This window comes from Tasmannia lanceolata, unplaced genomic scaffold (assembly GCF_043159265.1).
Source record: "Tasmannia lanceolata isolate RefF3 unplaced genomic scaffold, GAP_Taslan_0.1 ptg000006l, whole genome shotgun sequence".
In the NCBI taxonomy this organism is placed as follows: Eukaryota; Viridiplantae; Streptophyta; class Magnoliopsida; order Canellales; family Winteraceae; genus Tasmannia; species Tasmannia lanceolata.
In genome coordinates, this window is record NW_027518683.1 from 5895640 (window position 1) to 5920221 (window position 24582).

At 39.6% G+C, this 24582-nt stretch overlaps 1 protein-coding gene across 1 annotated transcript; it reads left to right on the forward strand.

Moving 5' to 3' along the window:
* Window positions 1–125: 125 nt before the first annotated feature.
* Window positions 126–23883, forward strand: LOC143879427 (topless-related protein 1-like). The gene is made up of 26 exons (XM_077381805.1): window positions 126–306; window positions 450–589; window positions 698–877; window positions 1013–1126; window positions 1847–2005; window positions 2228–2405; window positions 2505–2628; window positions 2809–2924; window positions 3105–3270; window positions 3409–3518; window positions 3623–3692; window positions 3859–3932; window positions 4459–4554; window positions 4629–4724; window positions 4826–4953; window positions 5083–5317; window positions 5413–5577; window positions 5649–5747; window positions 5949–6095; window positions 21231–21341; window positions 21439–21618; window positions 21700–21828; window positions 21936–22031; window positions 22381–22569; window positions 22961–23127; window positions 23218–23883. Exons 2-26 carry the CDS (start codon window positions 510–512, stop codon window positions 23417–23419), a joined length of 3411 nt encoding a protein of 1136 aa, XP_077237920.1. The 5' UTR covers window positions 126–306; window positions 450–509; the 3' UTR covers window positions 23420–23883.
* The last annotated feature ends 699 nt before the right edge of the window (window positions 23884–24582 follow it).

Here is a 24582-nt window from a genome sequence, read left to right on the forward strand (position 1 = left end):
GTTCCTATCACTTATCAAAATGATAAGCATTTACTCGAAAAAAATGTATAAGCAGTCGTGCTTATCATCTCGCTTTTTTTCTACAACCCTCGCTTTCGTTTTTGGTATTTAGTTTGGTTTGTTAGCTTTTCTTCTCGCCTCACACTGTTTTCGTATGGTATCTTCCCCCAAAACCCAAATGCGTTTCTCTATTATTCCTCAAAGACCAAACCTTATAAGAACGATATCTTCGATCTTCGCACCCGATCTGCTCTTATTTTCCTTTCTTGTAATCAATTGAAGGAGAGAAAGGAAGGAGAAGAAGAGGTAAGTAAAAGCTCTCTTTTTTCTCTATTTTTTTATTATATGTTTCTGTTTTTCTGGGTTGGATTTATTGATGGCGATTTTCGCAAAGCTTTTTGGTTTCTGATAAGGGAAAAATGTTTAAAACCTAGCTTTTTTTGTTCTAGGTATTACAGGGGAATTGGGTCAATCGGGTCAATCCGAGGGGGTTTTTTTTCGATCCGACGATGTCTTCTCTCAGCAGAGAGCTCGTGTTTCTCATACTTCAGTTCTTGGATGAAGAGAAATTTAAGGAGACGGTTCACAAGTATGCACACCGTTTCTTCCTTTTCTTCGTTAGCTTGAAAAAATCTTATTTTTTATTTTATTTTTCTTCTTTTGATGATTTGATTCTTTCTGTGTTGGATTTGGAAAGATTGGAGCAGGAGTCAGGGTTTTTCTTCAACATGAAGTATTTTGAGGATGCTGTCCACAACGGGGAATGGGATGATGTGGAGAAATACCTCTCTGGTTTCACCAAGGTCGACGACAACCGTTACTCCATGAAGATCTTCTTTGAGATCCGCAAGCAGAAATACCTTGAAGCCCTCGACAAGTCAGTAGATAGGATCTCTTACTTTCATTGTACTAGTATTTATGACAGTCTATATACTAATAATGGCTAATAGGGCCTTGTTTGATGTGTCTGAATCATGTAATTATTGTTTTTATTTGTATGGTTTTTTATTAGGAATGATCGTTCTAAAGCAGTAGACATTCTTGTCAAGGACTTGAGAGTGTTTTCCTCATTTAACGATGAGCTGTTCAAGGAAATAACCCAACTCCTCACTTTAGATAATTTCAGGTATGGCAGTGATATCTCTTTTCCAATGATTTGTGGACACGGACACGAGTGTCGCGTGTCGACACGGACACGGAGTGTCAGACACGACAAACCACCAAAATTTAGAAACGGGGCTAAAATAGAAAGTATATATGATACAAGTATACAACAACAAATATTAGTTAAAGAAGAGCTAAAAAAGAGTTAATAATAAAAGAATAGTTAATAATAAAAGAGGTAAATGCAATATGCAGTTATAAAACAGAATGTCATACTTGACACGACACAAAAACGTGTCTACACACCCACATCAAGTGTAACACTTATATCAGATTATTTAAAAGTGTCCAAAGAAGTGTCGACACGAGTGGACACGCGTGTCGTGTCAGACACGGCAGGACACGTGTGTCGGCAATAAATTCTAAGTGTTGGCCAAATCATAGAGGTAAATGCAATAGGCAGTAATAAAATAGAATGTCACACTTGACACGACACAAAAACGTGTCTACACACCCACATTAAGTCTAACACTTATAGCAGATTATTTAAAAGTGTCCAAAGGAGTGTCGACACGGGTGGACACGCGTGTCGTGTCGGACATGGCAGGACACGTGCCGACACGACACGCGTGTCGGCAATAAATTCGTAGTGTCGGCCAAATCATAGCTTTTTTTCATTATAAAGCTATAATTTCTTTTTGATCATAAAATCAAGTTTCAATTTTTTTCCGCATATTTACAGGGAAAATGAGCAACTTTCTAAGTACGGAGACACCAAGTCTGCCAGGAATATAATGCTTATTGAGCTTAAAAAATTGATTGAGGCTAATCCCCTTTTCCGGGACAAACTCCAATTCCCGAACCTAAAGACCTCAAGACTTCGAACACTCATCAATCAGAGGTAATTTTCTATGGAAGGCAGCTTTCCTTTTTTCAATTCCCATTTTTCTCGAGTTCTTTTGTATGACATGTTGTTGGCTTTTGTTGTAGTGATTGATTGCTCGTACATTCCCACCATCTTCTCTCATCGTAACATTAGATATTGTTTAGTTTCACGTCACTTTACTCACTTCTACGAACTTATTGATATTAATTTTGGTGTGTGTCTTCTCTCACATTGCAGTCTGAATTGGCAACATCAGCTTTGTAAGAACCCTAGACCTAACCCTGATATAAAGACCCTTTTTGTTGACCATAGTTGTGGGCAACCCAATGGTGCTCGTGCACCATCTCCTGTGACTAATCCACTGATGGGAGCCATTCCAAAAGCAGGGGGGTTTCCACCTCTTGGTGCTCACGGGGTAAGAAATCCAAATATGCTACTCCACGTCCCATAAGATTGACATCTTATATTGAATTACTGATTTGTTGAGAATTGATGTGTGCATTTATTTGTTCAGCCATTTCAGCCAGCACCTGCTCCTCTTCCAACATCACTTGCAGGGTGGATGGCAAATCCCTCTTCCATGCCTCATCCTGCAGTTTCCGGAGGCCCCATATCTTTAAGTGCTCCTATGAATGCAGGTAAATATGACAAGTACCCTTTCTTGCCAAACTGATTCAGTGCATATGTGATTGGTAGCTTCTGCTTCCATGCAACATGACTTACATTTGGCGTTTTTTATATTTTCAATTTTGCATATCTAGTCACTTCATCTTACCTTATATGCTTTGTTCTATCCGGTATTGTGTTCGTCATGGTAGCCTCTCTCCTAAAGCGTCCAAGGACTCCTCCAGCTAGTAATCCTTCAGTCGATTATCAAACAGCAGATTCTGAGCATGTTCTTAAAAGAACAAGGCCTATGGGTATATCGGATGAGGTATTATATATTTAGCTTAGATATTCGTCGTTCATATACACTGTTTGTGACTCTATTTCTCAGATTTTCGATTTTCTTTCAAGTTCTAAATTGAGAAGATGTGTTTATACTTTGTACTTTAATGCTACTTTTTGAAAGAATGATTATGTTGCATTCCTTGCCTTTGCAAATGCCTTTCAGGTCAATCTACCTGTTAATATTTTGCCAGTTGCATATGCTGGCCAAAGCCATGCCCAGAGCTTGTACTCTTCTGATGATTTGCCCAAGACTGTTGTTATGACTCTAAATCAGGGTTCTTCTGTCATGAGCATGGATTTCCATCCCATGCAACAGACCCTACTTCTTGGTTTGCCTTTTCTGTCTTGAAGCATCTCTTTTTCTTTTTTTCTAGAGAAACTCTGCATTTTTAATGCATAACTGGAAAAGGTTCCCTACTGTACTCCTATTGATCTGGCATCTGATTGATGGGTGACTCTCATTTCAGTTGGAACGAATGTGGGTGATATTGGAGTGTGGGAGGTAGCTTCAAGAGAGCGGCTTGCTCTTAGAAATTTCAAGGTCTGGGAACTTAAAGCATGTTCAATGCCTCTGCAGGTAGGTTTTCGAGTTCAACATCTTCTTTATAGAACACAACCATATAATTTGGCATTTAAAACAGTAATTGTGAAATAAGTCTCTTCAATTATTTTGAAAAACAGGCAGCTCTGGTCAAGGATCCTGCTGTATCTGTTAACCGTGTGATGTGGAGTCCTGATAGCAATCTCTTTGGTATGTTTTAAGAAAGAATTAGTTTTGACTTTGTGATATGTTAGTAGCTTATGACCGCCGCTGCTTGACAGACAAATAGAAAGAGGATACTGTAAAGAATGAGTGTAGAGTGGTTGTTTGTTGATGTTGCTACTCTTATATCGTGTATGACCTTTGACTGTTTCAGGAGTTGCGTATTCCAAGCATATTGTGCACATATATTCCTTCCATGGAGGTGATGACGTGAGGCAACATCTTGAGGTTTGTACCATCAGTGTATACCATTTAAATGTCTTCAGTACCTGCAGGAGACCTAGATATGTAATGGGAAATGTTATCAACACTACTGTATTTTGATGATCGCACTCCTCACTTTATTACAAATACGGTATGGCCCGCACCATAGGATGATCCAAACTATTCATTAGATGGGACACAGCCTAAATAGGTTGTGCCCCAAAAATTATTTCCATAGGTTGATCCTAACCCTCCGATCCGTAGAAACATTTAGTCCCTCTACATATCGTACGGTTAGGATCAACCTATGGAAATGATTTTTGGGGCGCAACCTATTTAGGCTGTGGCCCATCTAATGGACGGTTTGGATCATCCTATGGTGCGGGCCATACTTTACTTTTAACAAAGTGAGGAGTGCGATCATCAAAATACAGCAGCGCTGATAATATTTCCCTATGTAATTTGCTTGGTAAATTGTTCTATATATGTTTATTTTCGTTAAATATTTTGTATGTTTATTTTCGTTAAATATTTTGTCATGGTCAAGCAGATTGATGCTCATATTGGCGGTGTTAATGATCTTGCCTTTTCTCACCCAAACAAGCAATTATGCATCATAACTTGCGGTGATGACCAGGCTATCAAGGTTTGTTGGTTATTTCACTGCATGCAATTTGCTGAAGTTTGGGGCCTTGCTTTTGAAAAATTGAGTGCTTTCAGGTATGGGATGCAGCTAGTGGTGCCAAGCAGTACACTTTTGAAGGTCATGAAGCACCTGTTTACTCTGTATGTCCACATTACAAGGAAAACATTCAGGTATTTTGTTATTTTGTTATTCATTTTGATATAGTTTTGTATGGATGTCTTGGCATCAGGAGGTTGTTTTGAATCTTTAACTGGATACTTGTTGTTTTCAGTTCATCTTTTCGACCGCGCTTGATGGGAAGATTAAGGCGTGGCTGTATGATAACTTGGGCTCAAGAGTTGACTATGATGCGCCAGGTCATTGGTGTACTACCATGGCCTACAGTGCTGATGGGACAAGGTTTACTTACGAGGGATACCTTTTCTTCGTATTATTTTTTTCTTCATTGGAGTGGTTACAGCTGCACTCTGTATAATATCTTTATTGTTAACTGAAGTATTTCTCTCATGAACTTTGGACGATTCTTAGGCTTTTCTCATGTGGGACCAGCAAAGAAGGTGATTCATACATTGTGGAATGGAATGAAAGTGAAGGAGCAGTAAAGAGAACATATCAGGGTTTTCGGAAGAGATCATTAGGGGTTGTGCAGTTTGATACCACTAAGAATCGATATTTGGCTGCTGGCGATGATTTCATGATCAAATTTTGGGATATGGACACGGTTAACCTCTTGACAACTACTGATGCAGATGGAGGGTTACAGGTAAATATCATAATAGAATTATTTGTTCTTATGTAATCTCCTTTTTGTCCTGATAAAATGGGGTCCTACACTACTAACAACTGTAATATCTCAAGGGCTCTCCTCGCATTCGGTTTAACAAGGAAGGAATGCTACTAGCTGTCTCAACAAATGATAACGGCATCAAAATATTAGCAAATGCTGATGGGCTTCGGCTGCTGCATGCCCTTGAGAATCGTTCATTTGATGCGTTGAGAGTTGCTTCCGAGGCTATGTCAAAGGTAGCTTTCACTTTGAAATTTGTGTAGATCTTGGCGTGCACATTTAATGCAACCTGTGAGTTATCTTGCAGGCATCCGCACTTGGCCCATTAGGAGCTGTCAGTGCCACTGCTGGAACAAGTGCTGGGGTTGGTGATCGAGGAGCACCAATTACAACATTGGTTGGTCTGGTAAATCTTTCTCCCTGTCTTGGGACTGATCATATGCTTTCATTATTTAGTGTCTTATTCAGCTCTTAAATGTGTTAGTGGAATTAATTCACTTTAAAATATGTGATCATGATCCATATTATAGAGTTTCAATTATGATATTTAACATGCATTGAGTGTGCTGTAAAAATTTGCTTGTGATTTCTGTCTAATTTTCTTCAGAATGGAGACGGCCGAAGTGTGGTAGATGTAAAACCCAAAATTACTGATGAGTCAATAGACAAATCCCTGATCTGGAAGCTGACCGAAATCAATGAACCCTCTCAATGCCGCTCCTTAAGGCTCCCGGATAACTTATTAGCAATAAAGGTATGGACTTCATCCCACTAGCTACCTTTTAGTTGTTACAAAATAACATGTGGATGCAGACAGGTCTACATTTAGCTATGTGATGAACGCTCAATTTATAATGAAATCTCTGAACATTTTTTTTGGATCATGCTTATTAGATGTTCATATTACAATTTTCGTGAACATTTTAGCCATTGTTGTCTTTTTTGATGAACTTGGCCGTTGGAAATACTATGAACGTTCAAACTTCAAACTATAATGAAATCTCTTATTAACAGTTTTTTAATCATGTTTATTTGATAGGTGTTTCATAACAAATGCAAGTATACTCAGCAATTTGATGTTCATATTACAATTTTTTATGAACATATTAGCCAATGTTTTCCTTTCTGATAAATACGGATGTGCTTAGCCTTAAATTCTGAAATTGTGATATTGTTAGTATCGAGTAAGTCAGAACTACAACCGGTTAATGTGAAGAAGGCTTTCCTTGAAGGAAAATCACTACAAACAAGTTATGTTGATATGCTTTCCTATTATGTAAATGAAACTACATTTTGGTTCTATTTGAACTAGTTGATGTTACATTCTCTTGTTGTGGAATCTTTCAATTACGACATCTTTCTTAAATAAAATAAAACCATACATGCATACATCAATTGTCTGTCAAATTTGCCAAATATAGAAGCATATTATCAGTTGAAGCTACATGACCTTGGAAGAGTTGTAGAGGAAACAAGAAGTGTCCATTTTTGGAAGTCACAGTCGCATGACCATATTGATACAATCATTATTTAGAAGTTTGGAAGAGCTCCAAAAAAGAGTTTTCGATCGAAGATGAAAATGACCATCAAATTGTTTATGTGGATAACTTATAGTGTTAATTAGGACCTGGAATTTTTTTTTGGGTAATATTCTGAGGTTCAGATGGCTACTTGAAGTAGTGGGATCTATAGGGAAGTTTAACAAAGCCTAGGTTCATATGGCTATTCAGAGTAGTGGGGATTAATACATTTTTTTAAAATGTAGCGGGATTAATAAGGGAAGATTTGTTGTTGATGAAGACCTTGATGAGGAAGAAGACACTCTGCAGATCAACATATTGAGTGGCTTCGTACCACTATTTTTGGCACTAATGTTAAATGTGGAGAAACATTATGCCGATTGATTATAGATGGGGGAAGCAGCATGAATGTTGTGCCGTAGAGCACCATTGTGTGCCTGAAGCTGACACTAGAATGACATCCAAGTCTGTATAAAGTTGCATGAGCTGACAAGACCACCATCCTAGTAACTCAAAGATGTATGCTTTCTTTTAAAATTGGTGTTTAAAAATGATTTTGTATGATGTGATGTTATCGTTATAAGTGCTGCAAATTTGTTACTTGATAGGCCGTGGATGCATGATAAAGAAGTGGGACTTTTTTCTAGCGTGGTGGTGTGAATCCATCGAGAACCTTTCTAGATTGGTGAGATGCTCTTCTAGTTGAGATTTAACTTAAGCTAAGCTAGGATGGTGGTGCAAGACAACACCATCTCTAATGAATAGATGAACCATTATTCGAGGTTGTATGGAAGATGCACCAGATTCTTTGTTAGACAGAGTCAAAGTCAACATGCCATGGTAAAAGAATGCTATCTTAGTAGAAATATGTATGGGCTTCAGATTTTTTAGTCCTGGATGATTACATTTATTGCATTTGGGTGGTCCATATTGGCATTGATATCATTTACTGTTTTATAAGTTAATCCATTGTAAGAGGCACGACTTTTGTCGTGTTTAGTAGTGGCACAAGTCTACTTTTCTTTTATGGCATGAAGCATCCAATGAAAGTGAGACTTGGTTCGAGCAATGGAAATTTCCATGTATTTAGGTAAAAAAGAAATACTTTAAAAGAATAAAAGTATTGAAAACACACTGGACCATTCAAAAAAGAAAGAAAATACGCTAGGGCAACATTAGAAATGTCGGTGGAGAGTTTAAGCTGAACTTTGACAATCAGATAAATACTTAAAGGTGATATTAATTGCGTTGCCCCACATAGAGTTGGCCAATTACCCGTAGGTTTCAGCTAGGGTTGGAAGTTGGGTGTTGGTTTGTAGGTGGGTGGGGTGGTGGCGGCGCTTGGTTTGCTTTAGACCAGGTTGGGTTGAGTTTAGCTTTACAAGACCTGACCCAACCTGTAATATTATACATACATATTTATTTATACATACTAGGGGTGCAAGTTTGGCCCTGGGAGGCCGGACTCGCCCTAGCCCGAACAGGGTCTGGGCTGGATTTTCCAACCGGCTTGGGTTCACTTTAGCAGGCCCGAGCCAAAGTCGGGTTGGGCTCAGGGTTGATACCTTGGGCTAGCCCGACCCGGCGACATGTGCATTGTAGGCTTTCTGTGTCGCCGAGTAATTGATTTGTGGAAGAAAGGCATGATTGGGGAGAGAGCATGAGCCCATGTACAGCCCTGTATTTTTTACGCTTAAGAAGGATAGAAGGTGTTGCAATGAGCTATCATTTATCAATCTTCTCCCCATTTGAATTTTCAACTGAGGATCTGTATTTCCTTAGTTCACCATTCCAAGTTGGCAACCGTACTCCCAAGTCCCAACTCTCACGATGGAGATTTTCAGCAGTACATTTGGTCTGCCCTACTTAGGAAAGTGTTGTTGCATTCTTCATGTGACTTCCATCATATCTTTGTTAAGAGTATCGGGGATGCGCATGATCTCTCTCCCCAATCATGGCCAATCAGGGCGGGCCTAGGCTACCCTGTTGCAGCCCTAATACATACATACACACATTTTCCACCATGTCTGTTATGCATATAAAATTAAAAGAAAATGAAATATGACAAATTGGTATGGGGTTTCGTGCCTAATTTTAAAATTATCTATACCAGCCCCCTATATATCATATTGTTTATAGTGATCTTGCTACTTTTTGTTTTATGATTTTCTTTTACATATTTGGAATTCAAAACACTTTTATGGTGATATTGCTTTGCTTGTCTATTCAGTTCTAAGTTCTAACAGTTAATGGTATGGTTGGGTTGGGTTGTCGGGTTGTTGGATTTAGGTTGATTCTTCTTCGGATGGGGCCTTGGGCCCTTGCCTCTTGGATTTGGGTTTGGGTAGGCCCATTTGCACCTTGCTGCCTCCATGTCATCTGATGTCATGGATGTGCCTTTGTCACCAAGCAATTGATTCCATCTTTGTTCTCATATGATATTAATCACAGATGTTTTATCTATTCCTTGTCCCAATGTACTGCATTCTCCTTAATGTTCTTAAAGTGGTGATGTACGCGGTTTATGCTACTCCATGCTTTCTAATAGTACAAATGCACAATTATTCCATTCTTTGTCATATTTTCTTAAATGCACGATCCCACCTATCTTCTCTTTGTCCGTGCATTTTGAACTTCTAGTCTTCCCTATATAATGACTAATAAAACTTAAATTAATGTAGGAAATATGGGAGAACTTATTCATTTCTATGAATTTATTCTACACGAAAAGGTCTAGCTTAATATCCTTTGAAAGTGAGCACACGTCCTCATTGGCCTCATTTTGAATATGGTGAAAGAAACACCAATTCACCACTCACCTAGCCATCACCAATTCACCACTCACCCAATGGATTGATTTAGTTGAGTCACGTTTGATCATCAACGGTTTGGAAAAGGAACTAAAAAAAGTTGGCATCCTTTAGTAAGGTATGCACTTTGGCTTTATTAGAGCCCTTGATACCTAATAGGCGAACAAATGTGTTCCTCATATCTCCTCCATTGTTTCTAAGAGATCACCCATGCAGTACCCATTTGCTCGATGGTATTTTATGCAAGGTTGGGAAAGTCAAGCGTAGGGTGGACTTAGTTTGGGCTAAGTTTTTGATTTGGCAAAGTTGATGTAGTGATTTGGACAATCAAGAAATTTTTTCCTTTTTTGCTAATATTTGATAAATATGAAAAGGGAAATGTGTGGACCCCGATCCCGAGGACGGTTTGCGAGGGGCACGAGATCCCGCGCCGATCCTCCAAGATCTCCACAATGTGAAGGAGAGCTCTACCAAGGAACTCTCGAAATGGTGCCACTCACAGCATGGGTGGCGATGTAAATGAGATACCTCTCGATTCAAGGACTAGCCCGGAACCGAGATGTACCTATAACAAAGAAGAGTCGCCATCCAGGGAAGTAGGCCCTGGATCCCATGAAATACTCTGTTGCAACGGATAACCAGAGATACAAAAGTCTGTGCCTGATGACGAATGGGGAAGGTGTTAAGCGCCCCCAATTCGCCCAAGTGCAAACACCTGGTCTCTTATGCCATTTTTAGTTAATTTTGAAGAGTTTTGGGCTAAAATCATGTGAAATGGGAACGAGTATCCCCGAGAAAACGTCCATCTATGCATGCATGACCCGGGGATGGGCAGAAGAAAATAAACATCCAAATCCTAACTCACCGCATCTAATCCTAACCCATCACATCTAGGAAAGCAATAACATCCGCATGCACAACTACAGCTAAGCAAGTAATAGCAGATATGATAAGCAGAAAAGCGGTAAATATCTACAGCTAAGCATATGATCATGATAAGTAAGCCAATAAATGTCACAGCTAAGCAAGTAAATAAGCAGGTGAAACTAAACGCACAAGGAACAAGCAAGCTGAAAGTAAACACACATGGAACCAAAGACAAACACATGATAAGCTAAAAGACGCGAGGAAAGAAAGGAATCAGAAAATAGACGGTATGCGCAAACCCAGGATGCCAGGGAAAAGAAAATGGGACATACGATAGACTCAGGGAGCGATTCTAAAGGAATCGAGCTCAGTGATCCTGATCCGCTAAAATCGGATAAGTCTCACGATCGTCATAGCCTATCGTTGGGCTCAGCGAGGACAATCCCTGTGAAGGGGCCACGCTACGTCATCGCCCGTCTCAAAACCCGATAAAACGTCAGAAAACCGATAAGACCGGCAAACCACGATGAAAATCGGAAATGAAATGAAAAGAAGGCTCCGAGTGACCTGGCAATCACCATCCTTGCCCATTTTGGTTTTTTGTATTTTTGAGAAAAGCTTGAAAGATATTTTCAGATGCTGAAATAATTTTTTTGAAGGGTTTAAAGGATTTTATTGAAAAGTTTGAACGATTTTATTGAAAAGGTTTGACTGAACTTGGGATGACGATCCCAAGCTGCCTACGTACCCTGTAGAAAGGGATCAAGCCAACGTAGTTCGAAACAGCTTTTCGAAATACGCTTTGAGTGTTTTTTGATGTTTTTTGGATTTTTGTTATTTGATTTTTATGTATTTTTATCCCTTTTGATTGAAAGGGGGTTTTGGCTCAGGAGGTTGTCGTCCGTCGTCGCCTAAAACCCGACGAGTGTTCCGAAAATCGATAGGGATCCCGAAATGCAAGGAAAATCCCTAAGGAACGTATGAAGAGAAGACCCAAAACTGAGGAAAGGAAAGAAACCCCTAACCCTGTAAGAAGCAATTATCCTGAAGAAGACGGAATCCTAAACCCTCTGGAAAGTCCTAGGACAAGAAAGGGGATAAGAAGGGTAAGGGGCTGGCTCAGGAAACATCCCGTCATCGCCTCCTAAACCTAAGAAAACTCTGGAAATCGACAAAGAACCCTCAAAAAAATAAAATTGATAAAATTCTGAACCAGAGAAGAGACCTCAACCAAAGCCAAAGTACATCTCGAAAAGGGAGAAGAAAGGGTATCTGCAAAGGAAGTCTTCTACTTTATTTTGTCTGTGAAAAAGATCCCTTAACTTTAACAACTTGCAATTTACAATCCAAGCTAAAAACCTGATGAAAGTATGGATTAAAATGAGCAGTATACATGAAGGCTGTGGTGGCTCAAAATTGGAAACAAAAATCAATTTCATGTAAATGGTTATGGTAAGACATTTGGAAATTTTAAACTTAGAAATTCAGATTCAGATTTCGATAAGCCATTTAAAATTGCAGGCATTAACATTCCATCATGATATAACTACAACCATTCTCTTTTCAATGCAACATCTCATCATGCCTTAGATCCATCAACACTCCATACGAGATTATCATTTTACCTCCAAGATGGATTCTGATGAACCAATTTCTATAAAAAAAGACAAGTTCATTGGTGCTAAAATTGGTTAGTGCTAACACCACAAGTCCAGGGGCATGGATATGAGCACTATAATGCTTTGACACTAAATTCACCATGCCCTTTACGATTAGAGGCCATCAGGAGTCATTAAAACTACTTGGCCCATTCGCATTAGAAACACCAGCTACCATGAAATTGGGAGATGACCAAAAAAAAGAAACTTCTTCAGTTGCTAGTATTTGGGTCTAGCTACTCGGATCACAGATGCGATCCATTCCTCTAAATTTAAAAATTAAACAAGATATTAACAGAGAGACCCCATACTGCTGATCATCACAAGGAATTTGCACGAACTAAATTTATCAATTCACCTTGATCTATCCTCTAAATGAAAGCTACAAATGGGGATAGATGTTACCTGAATCGTTGTCCGAGATGGAATCAAGATCCATTCTGCGAAATCCCCTCGCCGTTGCCGCAAGAAATGAATGAACAAATGACAAGAGTTTCAGCTACACAGGGGTGGTTAGATCCAAGGTAATTGTCGGAGGAAACCAAGTGGCTGGATTGAATGGGGTCTTGAAATGGGTTTTAATGAAATGGATGGGCTCTAGGTTGGGCAGAACTGGGGTTTAGATCTGGGTGAGTCTGAAGTGGGTTTCGGTTTTTGGAGGTGGGGAAGATGGGTTTCGGCTTTGGGGGTTGAGGAAGGTGTAGGTGGAGGGCGATGGGGGATTTTCGAAGGGTTGGGTGGTGGTGGAGCTGGAGGTAGAGGACGGTGGTGGTGGTGCCGGATTTTCGAAATACCGAAATGGGTTTCGGTTTTTTAGAAAATGGGTTTTGTGGTTGGGGATTGGTAGGGGTTGGCCGGCCAAAAGTGGGGTTGGCCGGTTGCAGAGATGGGTTTTTGGTGGGGTTTCGGTGGTGTAGGAGATGGGTGTGGGTTTGTGATGAAATGAGTAGAGGGTTTGATCGAAATGGGTTTAATGGGGGTGGGTTTGGGTGACCAGAGAAAATGAGGGGGAAAGATGAGAGATGGAGGTGCGGTGGTGGTGATGGGGTTGGTTGGATCTCCGGTGGGATCGCCGGAGGAGAAGCCAAAAAATAAAAATAAAAAATCGCTCTCTCTCTCTGCAACTCGAAAATGGATTTTCTCTCTATTTTCCTCTTCCTTTCTCTCGGCTTGCTCTCTCTTTATCTTCCTCTCTATGTGTATTTTGGCTGGGATTTTTGGTGGTAGTGATGGGGTGGAGTTTCGGTTTGCAGAGATGGTAGAGGTGCAGTGGTCGGCCGGAGTTGTGGCTGTAGCTGGTGGTGGTGGTTTGGGAGATAGTGGCTGTGGGTTTGGGTGGTTGATAGTGGCCGAGGGTGGCGGTGGTAGTTGGTGGCTGGTTTGGGTGGAGAAGAAGATGCAAATGAAATGGGTTTGGGTTTTATAAGTCTGGGTGGCTGTGATGTAGATGGTGATGGTGGAGGATGGGGGTCGTGGTATGGGTGGAGGATGTCGGAGTGAGGCCGGAGAAGATGGCCGGTGGTGGTGGTTTTCGATGGAGGTGGTGGACTTGAGGATGGTGGTGGTGGTCAAGGAAGAGGTTTTTTCTCGCTCAGCTCCCTCTCTGCTTTTTTTCTTTAGAAAAATTTCGGCCTTTCTCCTTACCCACGAGATTCCTATTTTTTTATAGCTAGGGTTAAAACCCTCCTCCTAATCTGAGCCGTCCATTTCATTCCCTTCTCATCTCAGCCGTCCATCTCTCTCTTTTAGCCTTAATGCCCCCCTAGAAACCCTAAAACCTAGAACATTCTAGATGATCTGAGCCCTACACTTCACCTCTTTGATCTGATGGCTTATGCTTGTGGCTTGTAGAGAAAGAAATGCAAGCTTCCAAAAATACCCTCCTGAGAGGAGGATTTTACATTTTTATCAACATCCCTATTACCCCCCTTTTTTATTTGCTTTAATGGGCACCCGCGCTCGGCTATCCCACCCCTTTTTTATAAAGAGAAACATATGTTTGCCCTCTCTTTCCTCCATGGACAACCTTTTTTAACGTACTTTCTACGCTTGAAAGGGGGGAATGATATTGACAGAACCATATTTTGATTTTTGCACAAACTCGACTTGTCTTTTCTTCATGATATCCTCTTACAGGGCACCTTGGGAACGGTGATGACCATTGACAAATTTTTTTTGAACACCGAGACGAGAATCACGATGGGCTAGCGAAAATGCTATTTGGAGCTTAGAGGTACCAAAAATGGGAGAACGTTAATACCAAAACTCACGGGTACTTTATAACTCTTTCAAATTTTTGCGAAAATGAGATAGAGGATCAGGGCAATTGAACGGAGGATGCCAATGGGGTTCAGAGATCACCCAGGCTTTCAAACGATTTCCAAAATATGGAAATGGGCATTTTTAGGGTTTTCGGGTTTTGATTTTTCGAAAATTTTGAGATTCGGTTCCAGGATCTCGACTCAACTTCAGGATTGGGATTTTATTCGATTTCGAGAATTTATTCGATTTTGGGGAAAATGGTCCGGTCAAAATGGGGTGTCTACAAAATGATATCTGCACCCCATTGTTTTGATGGTGCACTCCCCTCTTTATTAAACACTTATTTGATTAATTGTTGATAGCTTTTTAGGAATATATCAGCCTTTAATAATTAATATGATCAGTATAGATAAAGAGAAGAGTGCCATTATTGAAGCAAGGAAGTACATGTCATTTCCCATATGAAAAATACTATGATTTGGCCGACACTTTGAATTTATTGCCGGCACACGTGTCTACACGACACGACACCCGTGTCCACACGTGTCGACACTCCTTTAGACACTTTTAATGTACTGCTAGAAGCTTCAGTAACTTTATATGCATGCATGTGTAAGTGTGTGATATTATTTCTAGATTTTTAGGGGTTGCCATGTCAGATGCCTAGTATCAGTGTCCAAACTCGGCACACGAATCCGCGTCCGCAAAAGATGATTATATGTACTTTCTATTTTAGCCGTGTCCCCATTTTTAATTTTTGGGAGTTTGCCGTGTCCGACACTCCGTGTGCGTTTCGACAAGCAACACTCGTGTCCATGTCCACAAATCATAGGAAAAATGTAAATAAATAAAATGAACAATTAGACTTGGCTCATAAGCTAAGTTATTTGGATCTAGATAGTGTAGTTACTTAGCTGAGGATGATCAGGTCTTAAGCTTAGCAACCTAGGCTTATACCCTAGCTTATTTATTAGAAGGTTTTAAAAGTTATTTATCCTAGCCCTTGAAGCCTTTGTGGCGTCTAGTGAATTATTAGACATGTACAACAATGCATGTCACTAGGTCTTTGATGTTGTTAAACCATTATCTGTAGGTTTTTTGCTCATGTGTTGGATTTTGAGTTTGTATTTTGCTTATTATAGCACTTCCTAAAGTTTCATCTTAAATGTATGTCATTTGTATATGTTTCTGTCTGTTTATGTAATTTTACAGGATTTTGACCGAAATTTTCATCATAAACCGACATGTTACCATTTCAGTCACGATCGAAATGCACCATGAAATCGAACCATGAAACCTTTGTAGAGATGCAAAAGCTCATTTATAGGAATAGAAACAACAATTTGTAGGATTTACAGCCACTCCTCATAGAGATGTGTAGAAGGGAGAGCATCGATAAGAAGAAGGTGATGATCCTATTTGCCGTAGGACGGCTATGTTCTTAAAGGCATAAGATGGGGAATATGGATCGGGTTGATAGGATTAAAGTTTAGATGCAGATTTTATGCAATAAAACTGGTTCTAGGACCGTTGGAACTGTTTCAACAGTAAAGGACCGTTTCAGCTCTAGGGGTTAGGATGACCTGTAGGCATTAGGGTATACCGTTGTTAGAATCTGGTTTGAACTTCTGGGCAGAAACAAAGATTATAGGGATTGTTGGTGTTGGAACAATCCAAGAAGGTTGGTTGGCTGGGTTGATATTTAGTAAGGACTGTTTAGGTAAGGGTAGGGTGATTGAGGATGGAAAGATAGGCTATCATGGGTGTAGTAAGGGTTGCGGGTGAGAGAGTAAAGCGATAAAGGGGTCTAGGGGATGCATCAGGTATCTCGGGGTTGGGAAAAGAGGTTTGCAGAGGTTTATGGACAACAAGCTTTGCAGGTTGCAGGCTAGAAAAAAATTAAAAGAGGATAGAGAGAAGAGATGAGAGAGCACACTAACCCATGAAGGGTCTTCTCCTAAGCAAGGTAACACCATTGCTGGGAGCAAAAATCTTCAATCTTCTATTTCATTCTCCAAAAGAGGCCAATGGCCTTACATTTATAGAAAAAAAGTAAGACTCATAATTCTATTGAGACTTAACTCCTAATCCTATTATGGCTCAATTAACAACTTAACGCAAATTAAAGCTCCTAATTGAAAATTACTATTTTTAATAACTCGCATTTACTATTTTAGTAAAACCGAACATACTTTTTTTAGTGAGTATGAATCTATTGTATTTAGCAAATACGAACTTATTATATATAGTAAGTTTGACAAGGACACCCCAAAAGATACTTTAATGCTCCCCCTTAATCTGATAACGACACCCCCTTCCATAACGAAAGCTTAATATGGGGCTGAGGGTGGTCCCCATCACTATTGTTAGTGCTCCTATCATGATTGATGTGACCAATGCTTCTTTCTTTTTTTAATCTCTTGCTTGAGAGAATAAAGGAGTGGGTTGAGGGGAGAGCAGACGGAGAGGAGGACAGAGGCGCGTTGGGGAGAGGAGAAAAACAAACTTGAATTTGATACGATGATGACAATATACATAGCAATGTCATATTTTTGTTTAATATCTTCATTGTCTAAAAGAGAGGCAGTGTTCTTTATCTCTCCTCTTTCTTCTATGTCCTAGGAGAAAAAGAATAAGAGAAAGGAGATAATTGGAGAGGTGCGAAGTTGCAGGTTTGGTGCAGGGCATGGAAGAAAGGTTTTTAACTTTATCTTGGGAATAATTCTCTCTCCAGCTTTCATCATTATCACCTTTATCATCCTCTCTTCCTAGCCTCGCGTTTCTCTCTCTTCTACATACAGCTGGAGCAACTGCTAAGTGCTAGTAGTCCTTTACAGGGTGACAATGTACAATGCAAGAGAGCTGGAATTATTTATGTGATCACCTTGTTGTGCCCACCCGCGAAGTCACTTATCATTTTGAGGAGAACCGGTTGTGGAAAATATTACGACCATAGCCTGCAAATATCTGCAAAGCGATAAGCGACTCCATGCGCTAATTATTTATTGGTCATGCCATATCTGCTCCTTATACATGTATTTAATTTGGGTTTTAGAGAGATTTTCCCCCATCTTTTGAAATAAGAATGGAGTTAGGGTTCCACTGACTATTTATTTTTATGGGATTTTTTTGGAGAGGAAAACTCCAATATTGCGAAGATTTCTGCAGGATTTTGTAGGTTTGACCACGACTGTAATCAACCTGGTTTAGATATATTTTCTGCTGCAATTTTCATTCTTTTGGGTTGATTATCGATTGAAGGTTGTTGAGTTTTTCTGTAGTAATTTAACTTGTTAGTTGATTCTAGATTTGGCGTATCTTGCTGATATTTTTAACCAAGAGCTATCCATTGACTCTTGGATTTTTATTTCTGTTATACCTTGCATCATAAATTGCTATCAAAGCGTCAATTGTATGTTTGTGCTACATTATTTGGTATCAAAGTGTCAATCGTACATATAGTTACGTTTAACCGAAACCTATAACTAAATGCCCATATACCTAGTTTACATGTCTACAAAAGATAGACCCACTATGTGTGTGGGAAACAAGACAATCTCTAGCAAATGTCTGCTGGTCACATTTCTAAGACACCATGGAGAGGTGGCAACAATCAGTGTTACAATATTAATTATCTATGCAATGAACTGCATGCTTATTGTCAGTATGTTACCGAAGATAATGATGTTTCGCAACAAGTTGTCATCTTGCCAAGTTTTTTGTGTAGCAAATAAAATCTCTAACATACTTATGTTGAATTGAATATTGGGAGTAGATAACTTGAGCAAAATGTATTAGAGACATACACTACTCGTTTTTTAATGTGAGACTCCAATGATCTTACAATAAATTACATCGAACCAATTATTACTGCCAGTAATAATGTTTTGTCAATATATACTTGTCAAATCTCTTGCAGTGAGTGATGTGATTGGGCAGTGAATGTTCTCCCTTCCCACTTATGGGAATTGGCCTATGTAGCACATACCTTATCAGTTACCAGAAAGGAGGGTTTTTTTTTACCATTCAAAAAAAAAAAAAAAAAAAAAAAAAAAAAACCGAAAGGAGGGGTTTTAACTTGGGCGATACCTTGGCTGAGATATCCCTTTTTTGTTGGGTATGGGCCCAAAAGTGATAGGATAGAATATGATAAATTGCAAAACTTTTATCGGCTGGTATAAATGAATTTATTTGTTATATTGGATGATAAATGTTCAACAATTGAGATGAACCCATCTCATCTGTCAACAAATATTTTGATTAAAAAGTAAAAATAAAAAATCTGATATATTAGTGATATATATCAGCCAATATATTGGATTTTGTTAGATGTATGTGTCTGTATGTTGTGTACATGCCTAAGGGCATAGTGGCATTTGTATGTTCTCTCCTTTATATAAATACATAAGTGAGGGGGAGCACACCCTAACTCACTCTTTTCTTTCATCTTCTTCTCCTTAACATGGTATCAGATCCCTACGGTTATGGTGCCCTAGGGACCACCATAGAAAACCATCTCATCCTTCTTCTTCCTCCTCCTCTTCCTCTCTCTTCTCTCTTCTTTTGTTTTTCTCTTCTTTTTTTTCACCCCTCCCGATTCCGGCACCCCCTTCGCGAGTTCCCCCCACCCTCGCCTCTCCCTCCCAGCACCCCCTCCCCTCCCACCAATCCTCTCCACCCTTGCCCCCCCACGCCTCCCGTGAGTCCCCGTCACCCTCGCCCCCCTCCCACCCCCGCGAGGCTCCCACTCTATTTCATCTTCTTCTCCTTAACAGATTTATTTGATCGAATATTTCTTTTGAGAAAAAAATGAAATTTAATATCGGCTGACAAGAGCCAATAATCGGATTTCTTTGCATTGGCCAGTGGCTATATAACTAATGTATAGGTATCTTAATACCTCGTTGGATAAGGACAGAGGTGTACAAGCACCCGTTCTTTTATAGTTGCGAGAGTGTGTGCCATATGTTTATAGCTGACCAGGAACAAGGGGGTGATATACTACCAAAAGCGTCATAATTGTCTCCATGAAAAACGTGTCACAAGTCTGTGCTATAGTTTTATACTTTCAAGATTGTGATTATTTCAAACTTTCTTCTCAAAGAACATAATTCTTATTTTCCTCAATCTGGAAAACAAACTTCTATCCATTGAAGTTTATTGTCCAGTAGTGGAAACTGGGAAGTCATTCTATGAAAAATCAAAGAGGCCAAAACAAACAATCAAACATGGGAGGTAAAAAGGAAACTGGAGAAGGAACAAGGGAAAGGTAATAGAAATAATAACTTATCGATGTATACGTTTGTCGAAAGCATTATGTAGATTGCGATCTCTTTCAAGTCGATTCCAGGCTGAAGCAACTTGTCTTTCTTTGTTGGAAAAATAAACTGTCAGAGAAACCAAAATTGAGAGAAAGTGACATCTAAAGTGATCTATAGGTGGTTTCAATTTGTAAAAGGAGAGGAGAATGGGGTTTCCAGTGTTTAAGGGGTTGATAAACTCCCATCTAGCCTTGGGAACCCCGGTCCATCCGGGATCAGGGGTGTTGCAAAACGACCAGGGAGAGATTGTTTGGGCCTTTGAGGGGCCGATTGGTGTGGCGGATGCAACGGAGGCGGAAGTCTGGGCGGTACATCAAGGCATTATTTTGTTGACCTTGGGGATGTTTGAGAGTCTGATGTTGAAGAAGATTCCCTTAATGTCATTCGGTGGTTGAAGGGAACATCTTCGCGTCCTTGGAGGTTTGATAGATTCTTTGCTGAGATCATGGACCGTATTGGATCTTCTTCTGTGGTCTTCCGGCATGTTCGTAGATTGGCAAATGATATTGCAGACTTTCTAGCGAGAGAGGGGGTTACTAAGGATGCCCTCGCCCTTTTCGACGACCTTTCCCCTTGACACCTTTGTCTGGGATTTACTTTTATCTCCTATGTTGTTTCTTTCTCTGTGTGCTCTCTTCCTTTCTATACCTTTGTTTTGACCATCTCAGTCTTTCTGTTTTAATATAATTGGCAGTTATTCAAAAAAATAAAAATAAAAATAAACTCCCATCTGTACTAGCCATTTCCCCCTTCTTTAAGAGAAAAATAACATTTTTGCTCCTTGGAAAGTCATTATTGCCCCTAGTGGTTACCTAAAATATGGGCGGTAATCTAGTCACCAGCCTTCCTACATTTGTTCTTTTATTTGCCTCGTCCTAGTGAAAGAAGAGGATTTCAATTTTTTTAGATCTCATTCATAATTTGATTCATAGCATCAATATAAGAAGGAAAGAATATCAAAGCATCTATAGATACTGGGGAATGTGAACATCATCAAAGATACCAAAAACTGAAAACAGTATGGTGCATTTTGTTGATTTTGTTTAACAGCATGGGTTGCTATTACTTTTTTTTCTTTTTTTTTTTCTTTTTTAACACAAGAAACTGCAGGAAATCCTTGTACCCTTTCATAACTGCTATAGTCCCTGCGTCCACGTGTAGTCTCTATAATCTGATCTCAGTTTTTTGAACTTAAACTATTTTTTGTTTTGTTTCTTAACATGTTAGTCTTTCATGTTATTGGGACGTGACCACCATAGACTATTGTGGGGATCTTTGTCTGGTTTGTTTGTGTTAATGTTTAAATTCCCAGCTCACATTGCTTGAAACATTTAGGTTATCAAAGTCTAGGTTCTCTTGAATGAAATGCTAATGTAAACTTGGATTGATTGATTGATTCCATGGGCTGTTCTTTTATTTTGGTTCTCATCTATCATGTTTAATAATTTCAGGTTTCTAGGTTGATTTATACTAATTCAGGGGTTGCCATATTGGCGCTAACATCTAATGCTGTTCATAAGCTTTGGAAATGGCAGAGGAATGATCGAAAATTAACTGGAAAGGTTTTAACTCAACTCTTTGTTGCTGAAATCTTTGATTGACCATGGGGTTTCTAATTTTCCATGATCTTGACATAAGGCAAATACTTGTTTTGTGTAGGCAACTGCTAGTGTAGCCCCACAGTTATGGCAACCTTCCAGTGGTATATTAATGACCAATGAGATAAGTGATACTAACCCTGAAGAAGCTGTTCCCTGCTTTGCTCTGTCAAAGAATGATTCTTATGTAATGTCGGCATCAGGAGGGAAAATCTCTCTCTTTAATATGATGACATTTAAGGTAAATGACATTTCACAAGCATATTTATGTACGGGATAGTGTCAATTTGAAGTTTAATTGTGTATATGTTTTTTAATGCAGACAATGACAACATTCATGCCTCCCCCACCAGCTGCTACATTTCTCGCCTTCCATCCACAAGATAATAACATAATTGCCATAGGCATGGAGGATTCTTCAATTCAAATCTACAATGTCCGAGTTGATGAGGTCTTGCTCTTCTTCTTGAATAGAAGCCTAAGATTTCTGAGTTTAAATATGTTAATAAGCAATTCAACATTGATATCTTGTTCTCTTTGATACCGGACTTTGCATAGGTTAAAAGCAAGCTCAATGGGCACCAGAAGAGAATAACAGGTCTTGCCTTCTCTCATGCACTAAATGTGCTTGTGTCATCAGGTGCTGATGCTCAGGTATGGTCAAGTAGTCCCTCATGCATTATTAAACCTCATGATGAGGCCCACCAAAAATTGTGCTATGCTTAAGCACAAAATTATTGGTGCCGGTTGCAGCTAAGCATGTGAATTATGATTTTTAGTAGTAATGCCTAAACCTTGTCATTGTCTTTAACTAATTCAAGAGTCATTGTGTGCTTATTGTTTGTTTTGGTCCATCCATTCAAATCACTGCTATTTACACAAGCACAAAAACGGCGGTTCCTATTATGATTTTCACTAGTAATGCTGGCCCCTTGTTTTTGTACTTTTGCTTCATAGGACAATAATTTTGCCACATTTGTTTTTTTTTTTTTTTTTTTTTCAGATTTGTGTTTGGGGCACTGATGGATGGGAGAGGCAGTCGAGTAAATTCTTGCAGATTCCAACTGGGCGAGTTCCAGCGCCTCTTGCAGAGACACGTGTGCAGTTTCACCAAGATCAAACGCGTTTCCTGGTTGTCCATGAAACACAGATAGCCATATACGAAGCACCTAGACTTGAATGTCTTAAACAGGTTGGTTGCACATACTTGTATTGCATGTTTTTTCAATGGTATTTCCTCCCCTTCTATGAGGTTCACTTCAAGGCAGTTTTTGACTCAGATATTGATAATCATGTTGTTACTCCACGTGTATGTGGGCATGAGTTCGTGGTCACAAGAACATCATACATTCTTTACATGTTTATATTCTTGGGTATTCCCTTGCATGTGTTGTAAGCTTCCATGAATGTGTATATTTACAAGTGTAGAGCGTAGGGTGTTGGTTTGCATCAGTTAGCAAGTTCACATTTGGAAGTAAGTTCACAAGTGTTGCATGCTTTACCCTAACCCAACCAATTCACTTGTGGCCATGCGATTTGTTCATTTTCATTTTTCTTATTGTTGAAATCGGTTGTGTTGACAGTTTGTTCCTCGAGAATCAAGTGGTGCAATCACACATGCTACATATTCATGTGATAGCCAGTTGATATACGCAAGCTTTGCGGATGGTAGTGTGGGTGTTCTTACCTCTTCGACCCTTAGATTGAGGTGTCGAATTAATCCCACAGCATATCTGCCTTCTAATCTCAGGTACTGTGTAACCATTATTGTACCAACTAAGAATGGATTTAACGTGTTATGTTTTACTAATCATGGTTAACTCAAACCTGTTGGTTTCAGCTCAAATGTATATCCACTTGTCATTGCGGCTCATCCATCTGAACCCAATCAGTTTGCTCTGGGCCTAACTGATGGCGGGGTCCATGTTCTCGAGCCCTTAGAAGCAGAAGGGAAATGGGGCATTGTACCCCCACCTGAAAATGGTGCAGGGATTAACATCACCTCTGGTCCAGCCCCGGTTTCTGATCAACCACAAAGGTGATGATGAAACCCATGTATGCATCTAACGGCTTTTTTTACAAGGCTAGGAGGCCCCTTTCACTTTCCAAGAAGCCGCTGGCTCTAGTGTTGACATGTAACTCTGCCAAGTGGCAGCAAGTTTAGGTAACACCACCATCATCGTTTATACATTGCTAAGACCCCTCTAACTGAGGTGGTGTGACAGGCAATATAAAAAATTTGATGTGTGGAGATGGAGAACTGTTGGTGTTGATCGTCTTCGGCTCGAACATCACAAATCATGGGTAGCAGCTGTAAGTTTTTCTCAGTTGTGATTGTATTTAGAATCATGTGTATTCAAAAGAGAATTCTTTTATTATTTTTTCTCCCCTTTTTCAAGCGAAAATATTTTCAGGCGAAGGCATTTCCTTTTTCCTGTATGAGAGCTTCCAACATACCTTGCGTTTTACATATCTAATAGACACTCCTTTATGTTGTGTTTAGCTACTCAAAGGTATGCCCTCTAAACATGAAGCTAATTTTGTGGTGCTGTCTATGGTTTCGTACTTGAGAAAAAATATGCATAAAGTCGCTTTCACCATCAATGGTGAAAGACAATTCTTGGGTCCCAACAAGGGGGGCATGTTGATCTTGTAAGCGTCATAAGGGTTTTGATGGATCGAGTGTCTAGGATAATCCGATCAAGGTGTTTCAAAAAGCATTTGGCCGGACTTAGGATTGTTGTCCCGATCAAGGGATACAGGCAACAAGTTCCTTTTAAATAGTGTAGCAACCACTTCCACTTTTTAATATTTTCCTTACAGAAGAATCGAGTAGACTTTTCTTAATGATCCCAAAGACTAGGGTTGTGTATAGTGGCTGAGATTGGACCACACGCAAGCTCCTTGATGGGTCTTGTGTTCGAATTGCAACCTTTTAATCCCCCAGCCTCGAAATCAAATGTTTCCTGGCTATTTAATGGGAATTGTACCAGTCATCTGTCTGCTATTCTAATCACATATGATGAGAAAGATGAGCTCTTGACCACTAATCATCATATAAATGCCCACATGCGATGGAGGAAGAATGCTTAAGGGTGTGAGTGTGACCTCATTGTAATAGAATGTGGTGTTCCTGCTGTAGATCTCTAATGAGGTTCACATTCAACAACAAAAATACGGATTAATAGAAAGTTGAATGATTGCG

Bases quoted from the DNA above. Each gene is read 5' to 3' on its own strand.
- LOC143879427 (XM_077381805.1), top strand. From the start codon at position 510: ATGTCTTCTCTCAGCAGAGAGCTCGTGTTTCTCATACTTCAGTTCTTG. The intron at 2,629-2,808 runs GTAAATATGACA...TCGTCATGGTAG, and splicing joins AAGTGCTCCTATGAATGCAG to CCTCTCTCCTAAAGCGTCCA. The intron at 6,096-21,230 runs GTATGGACTTCA...TAATAATTTCAG, and splicing joins ATAACTTATTAGCAATAAAG to GTTTCTAGGTTGATTTATAC.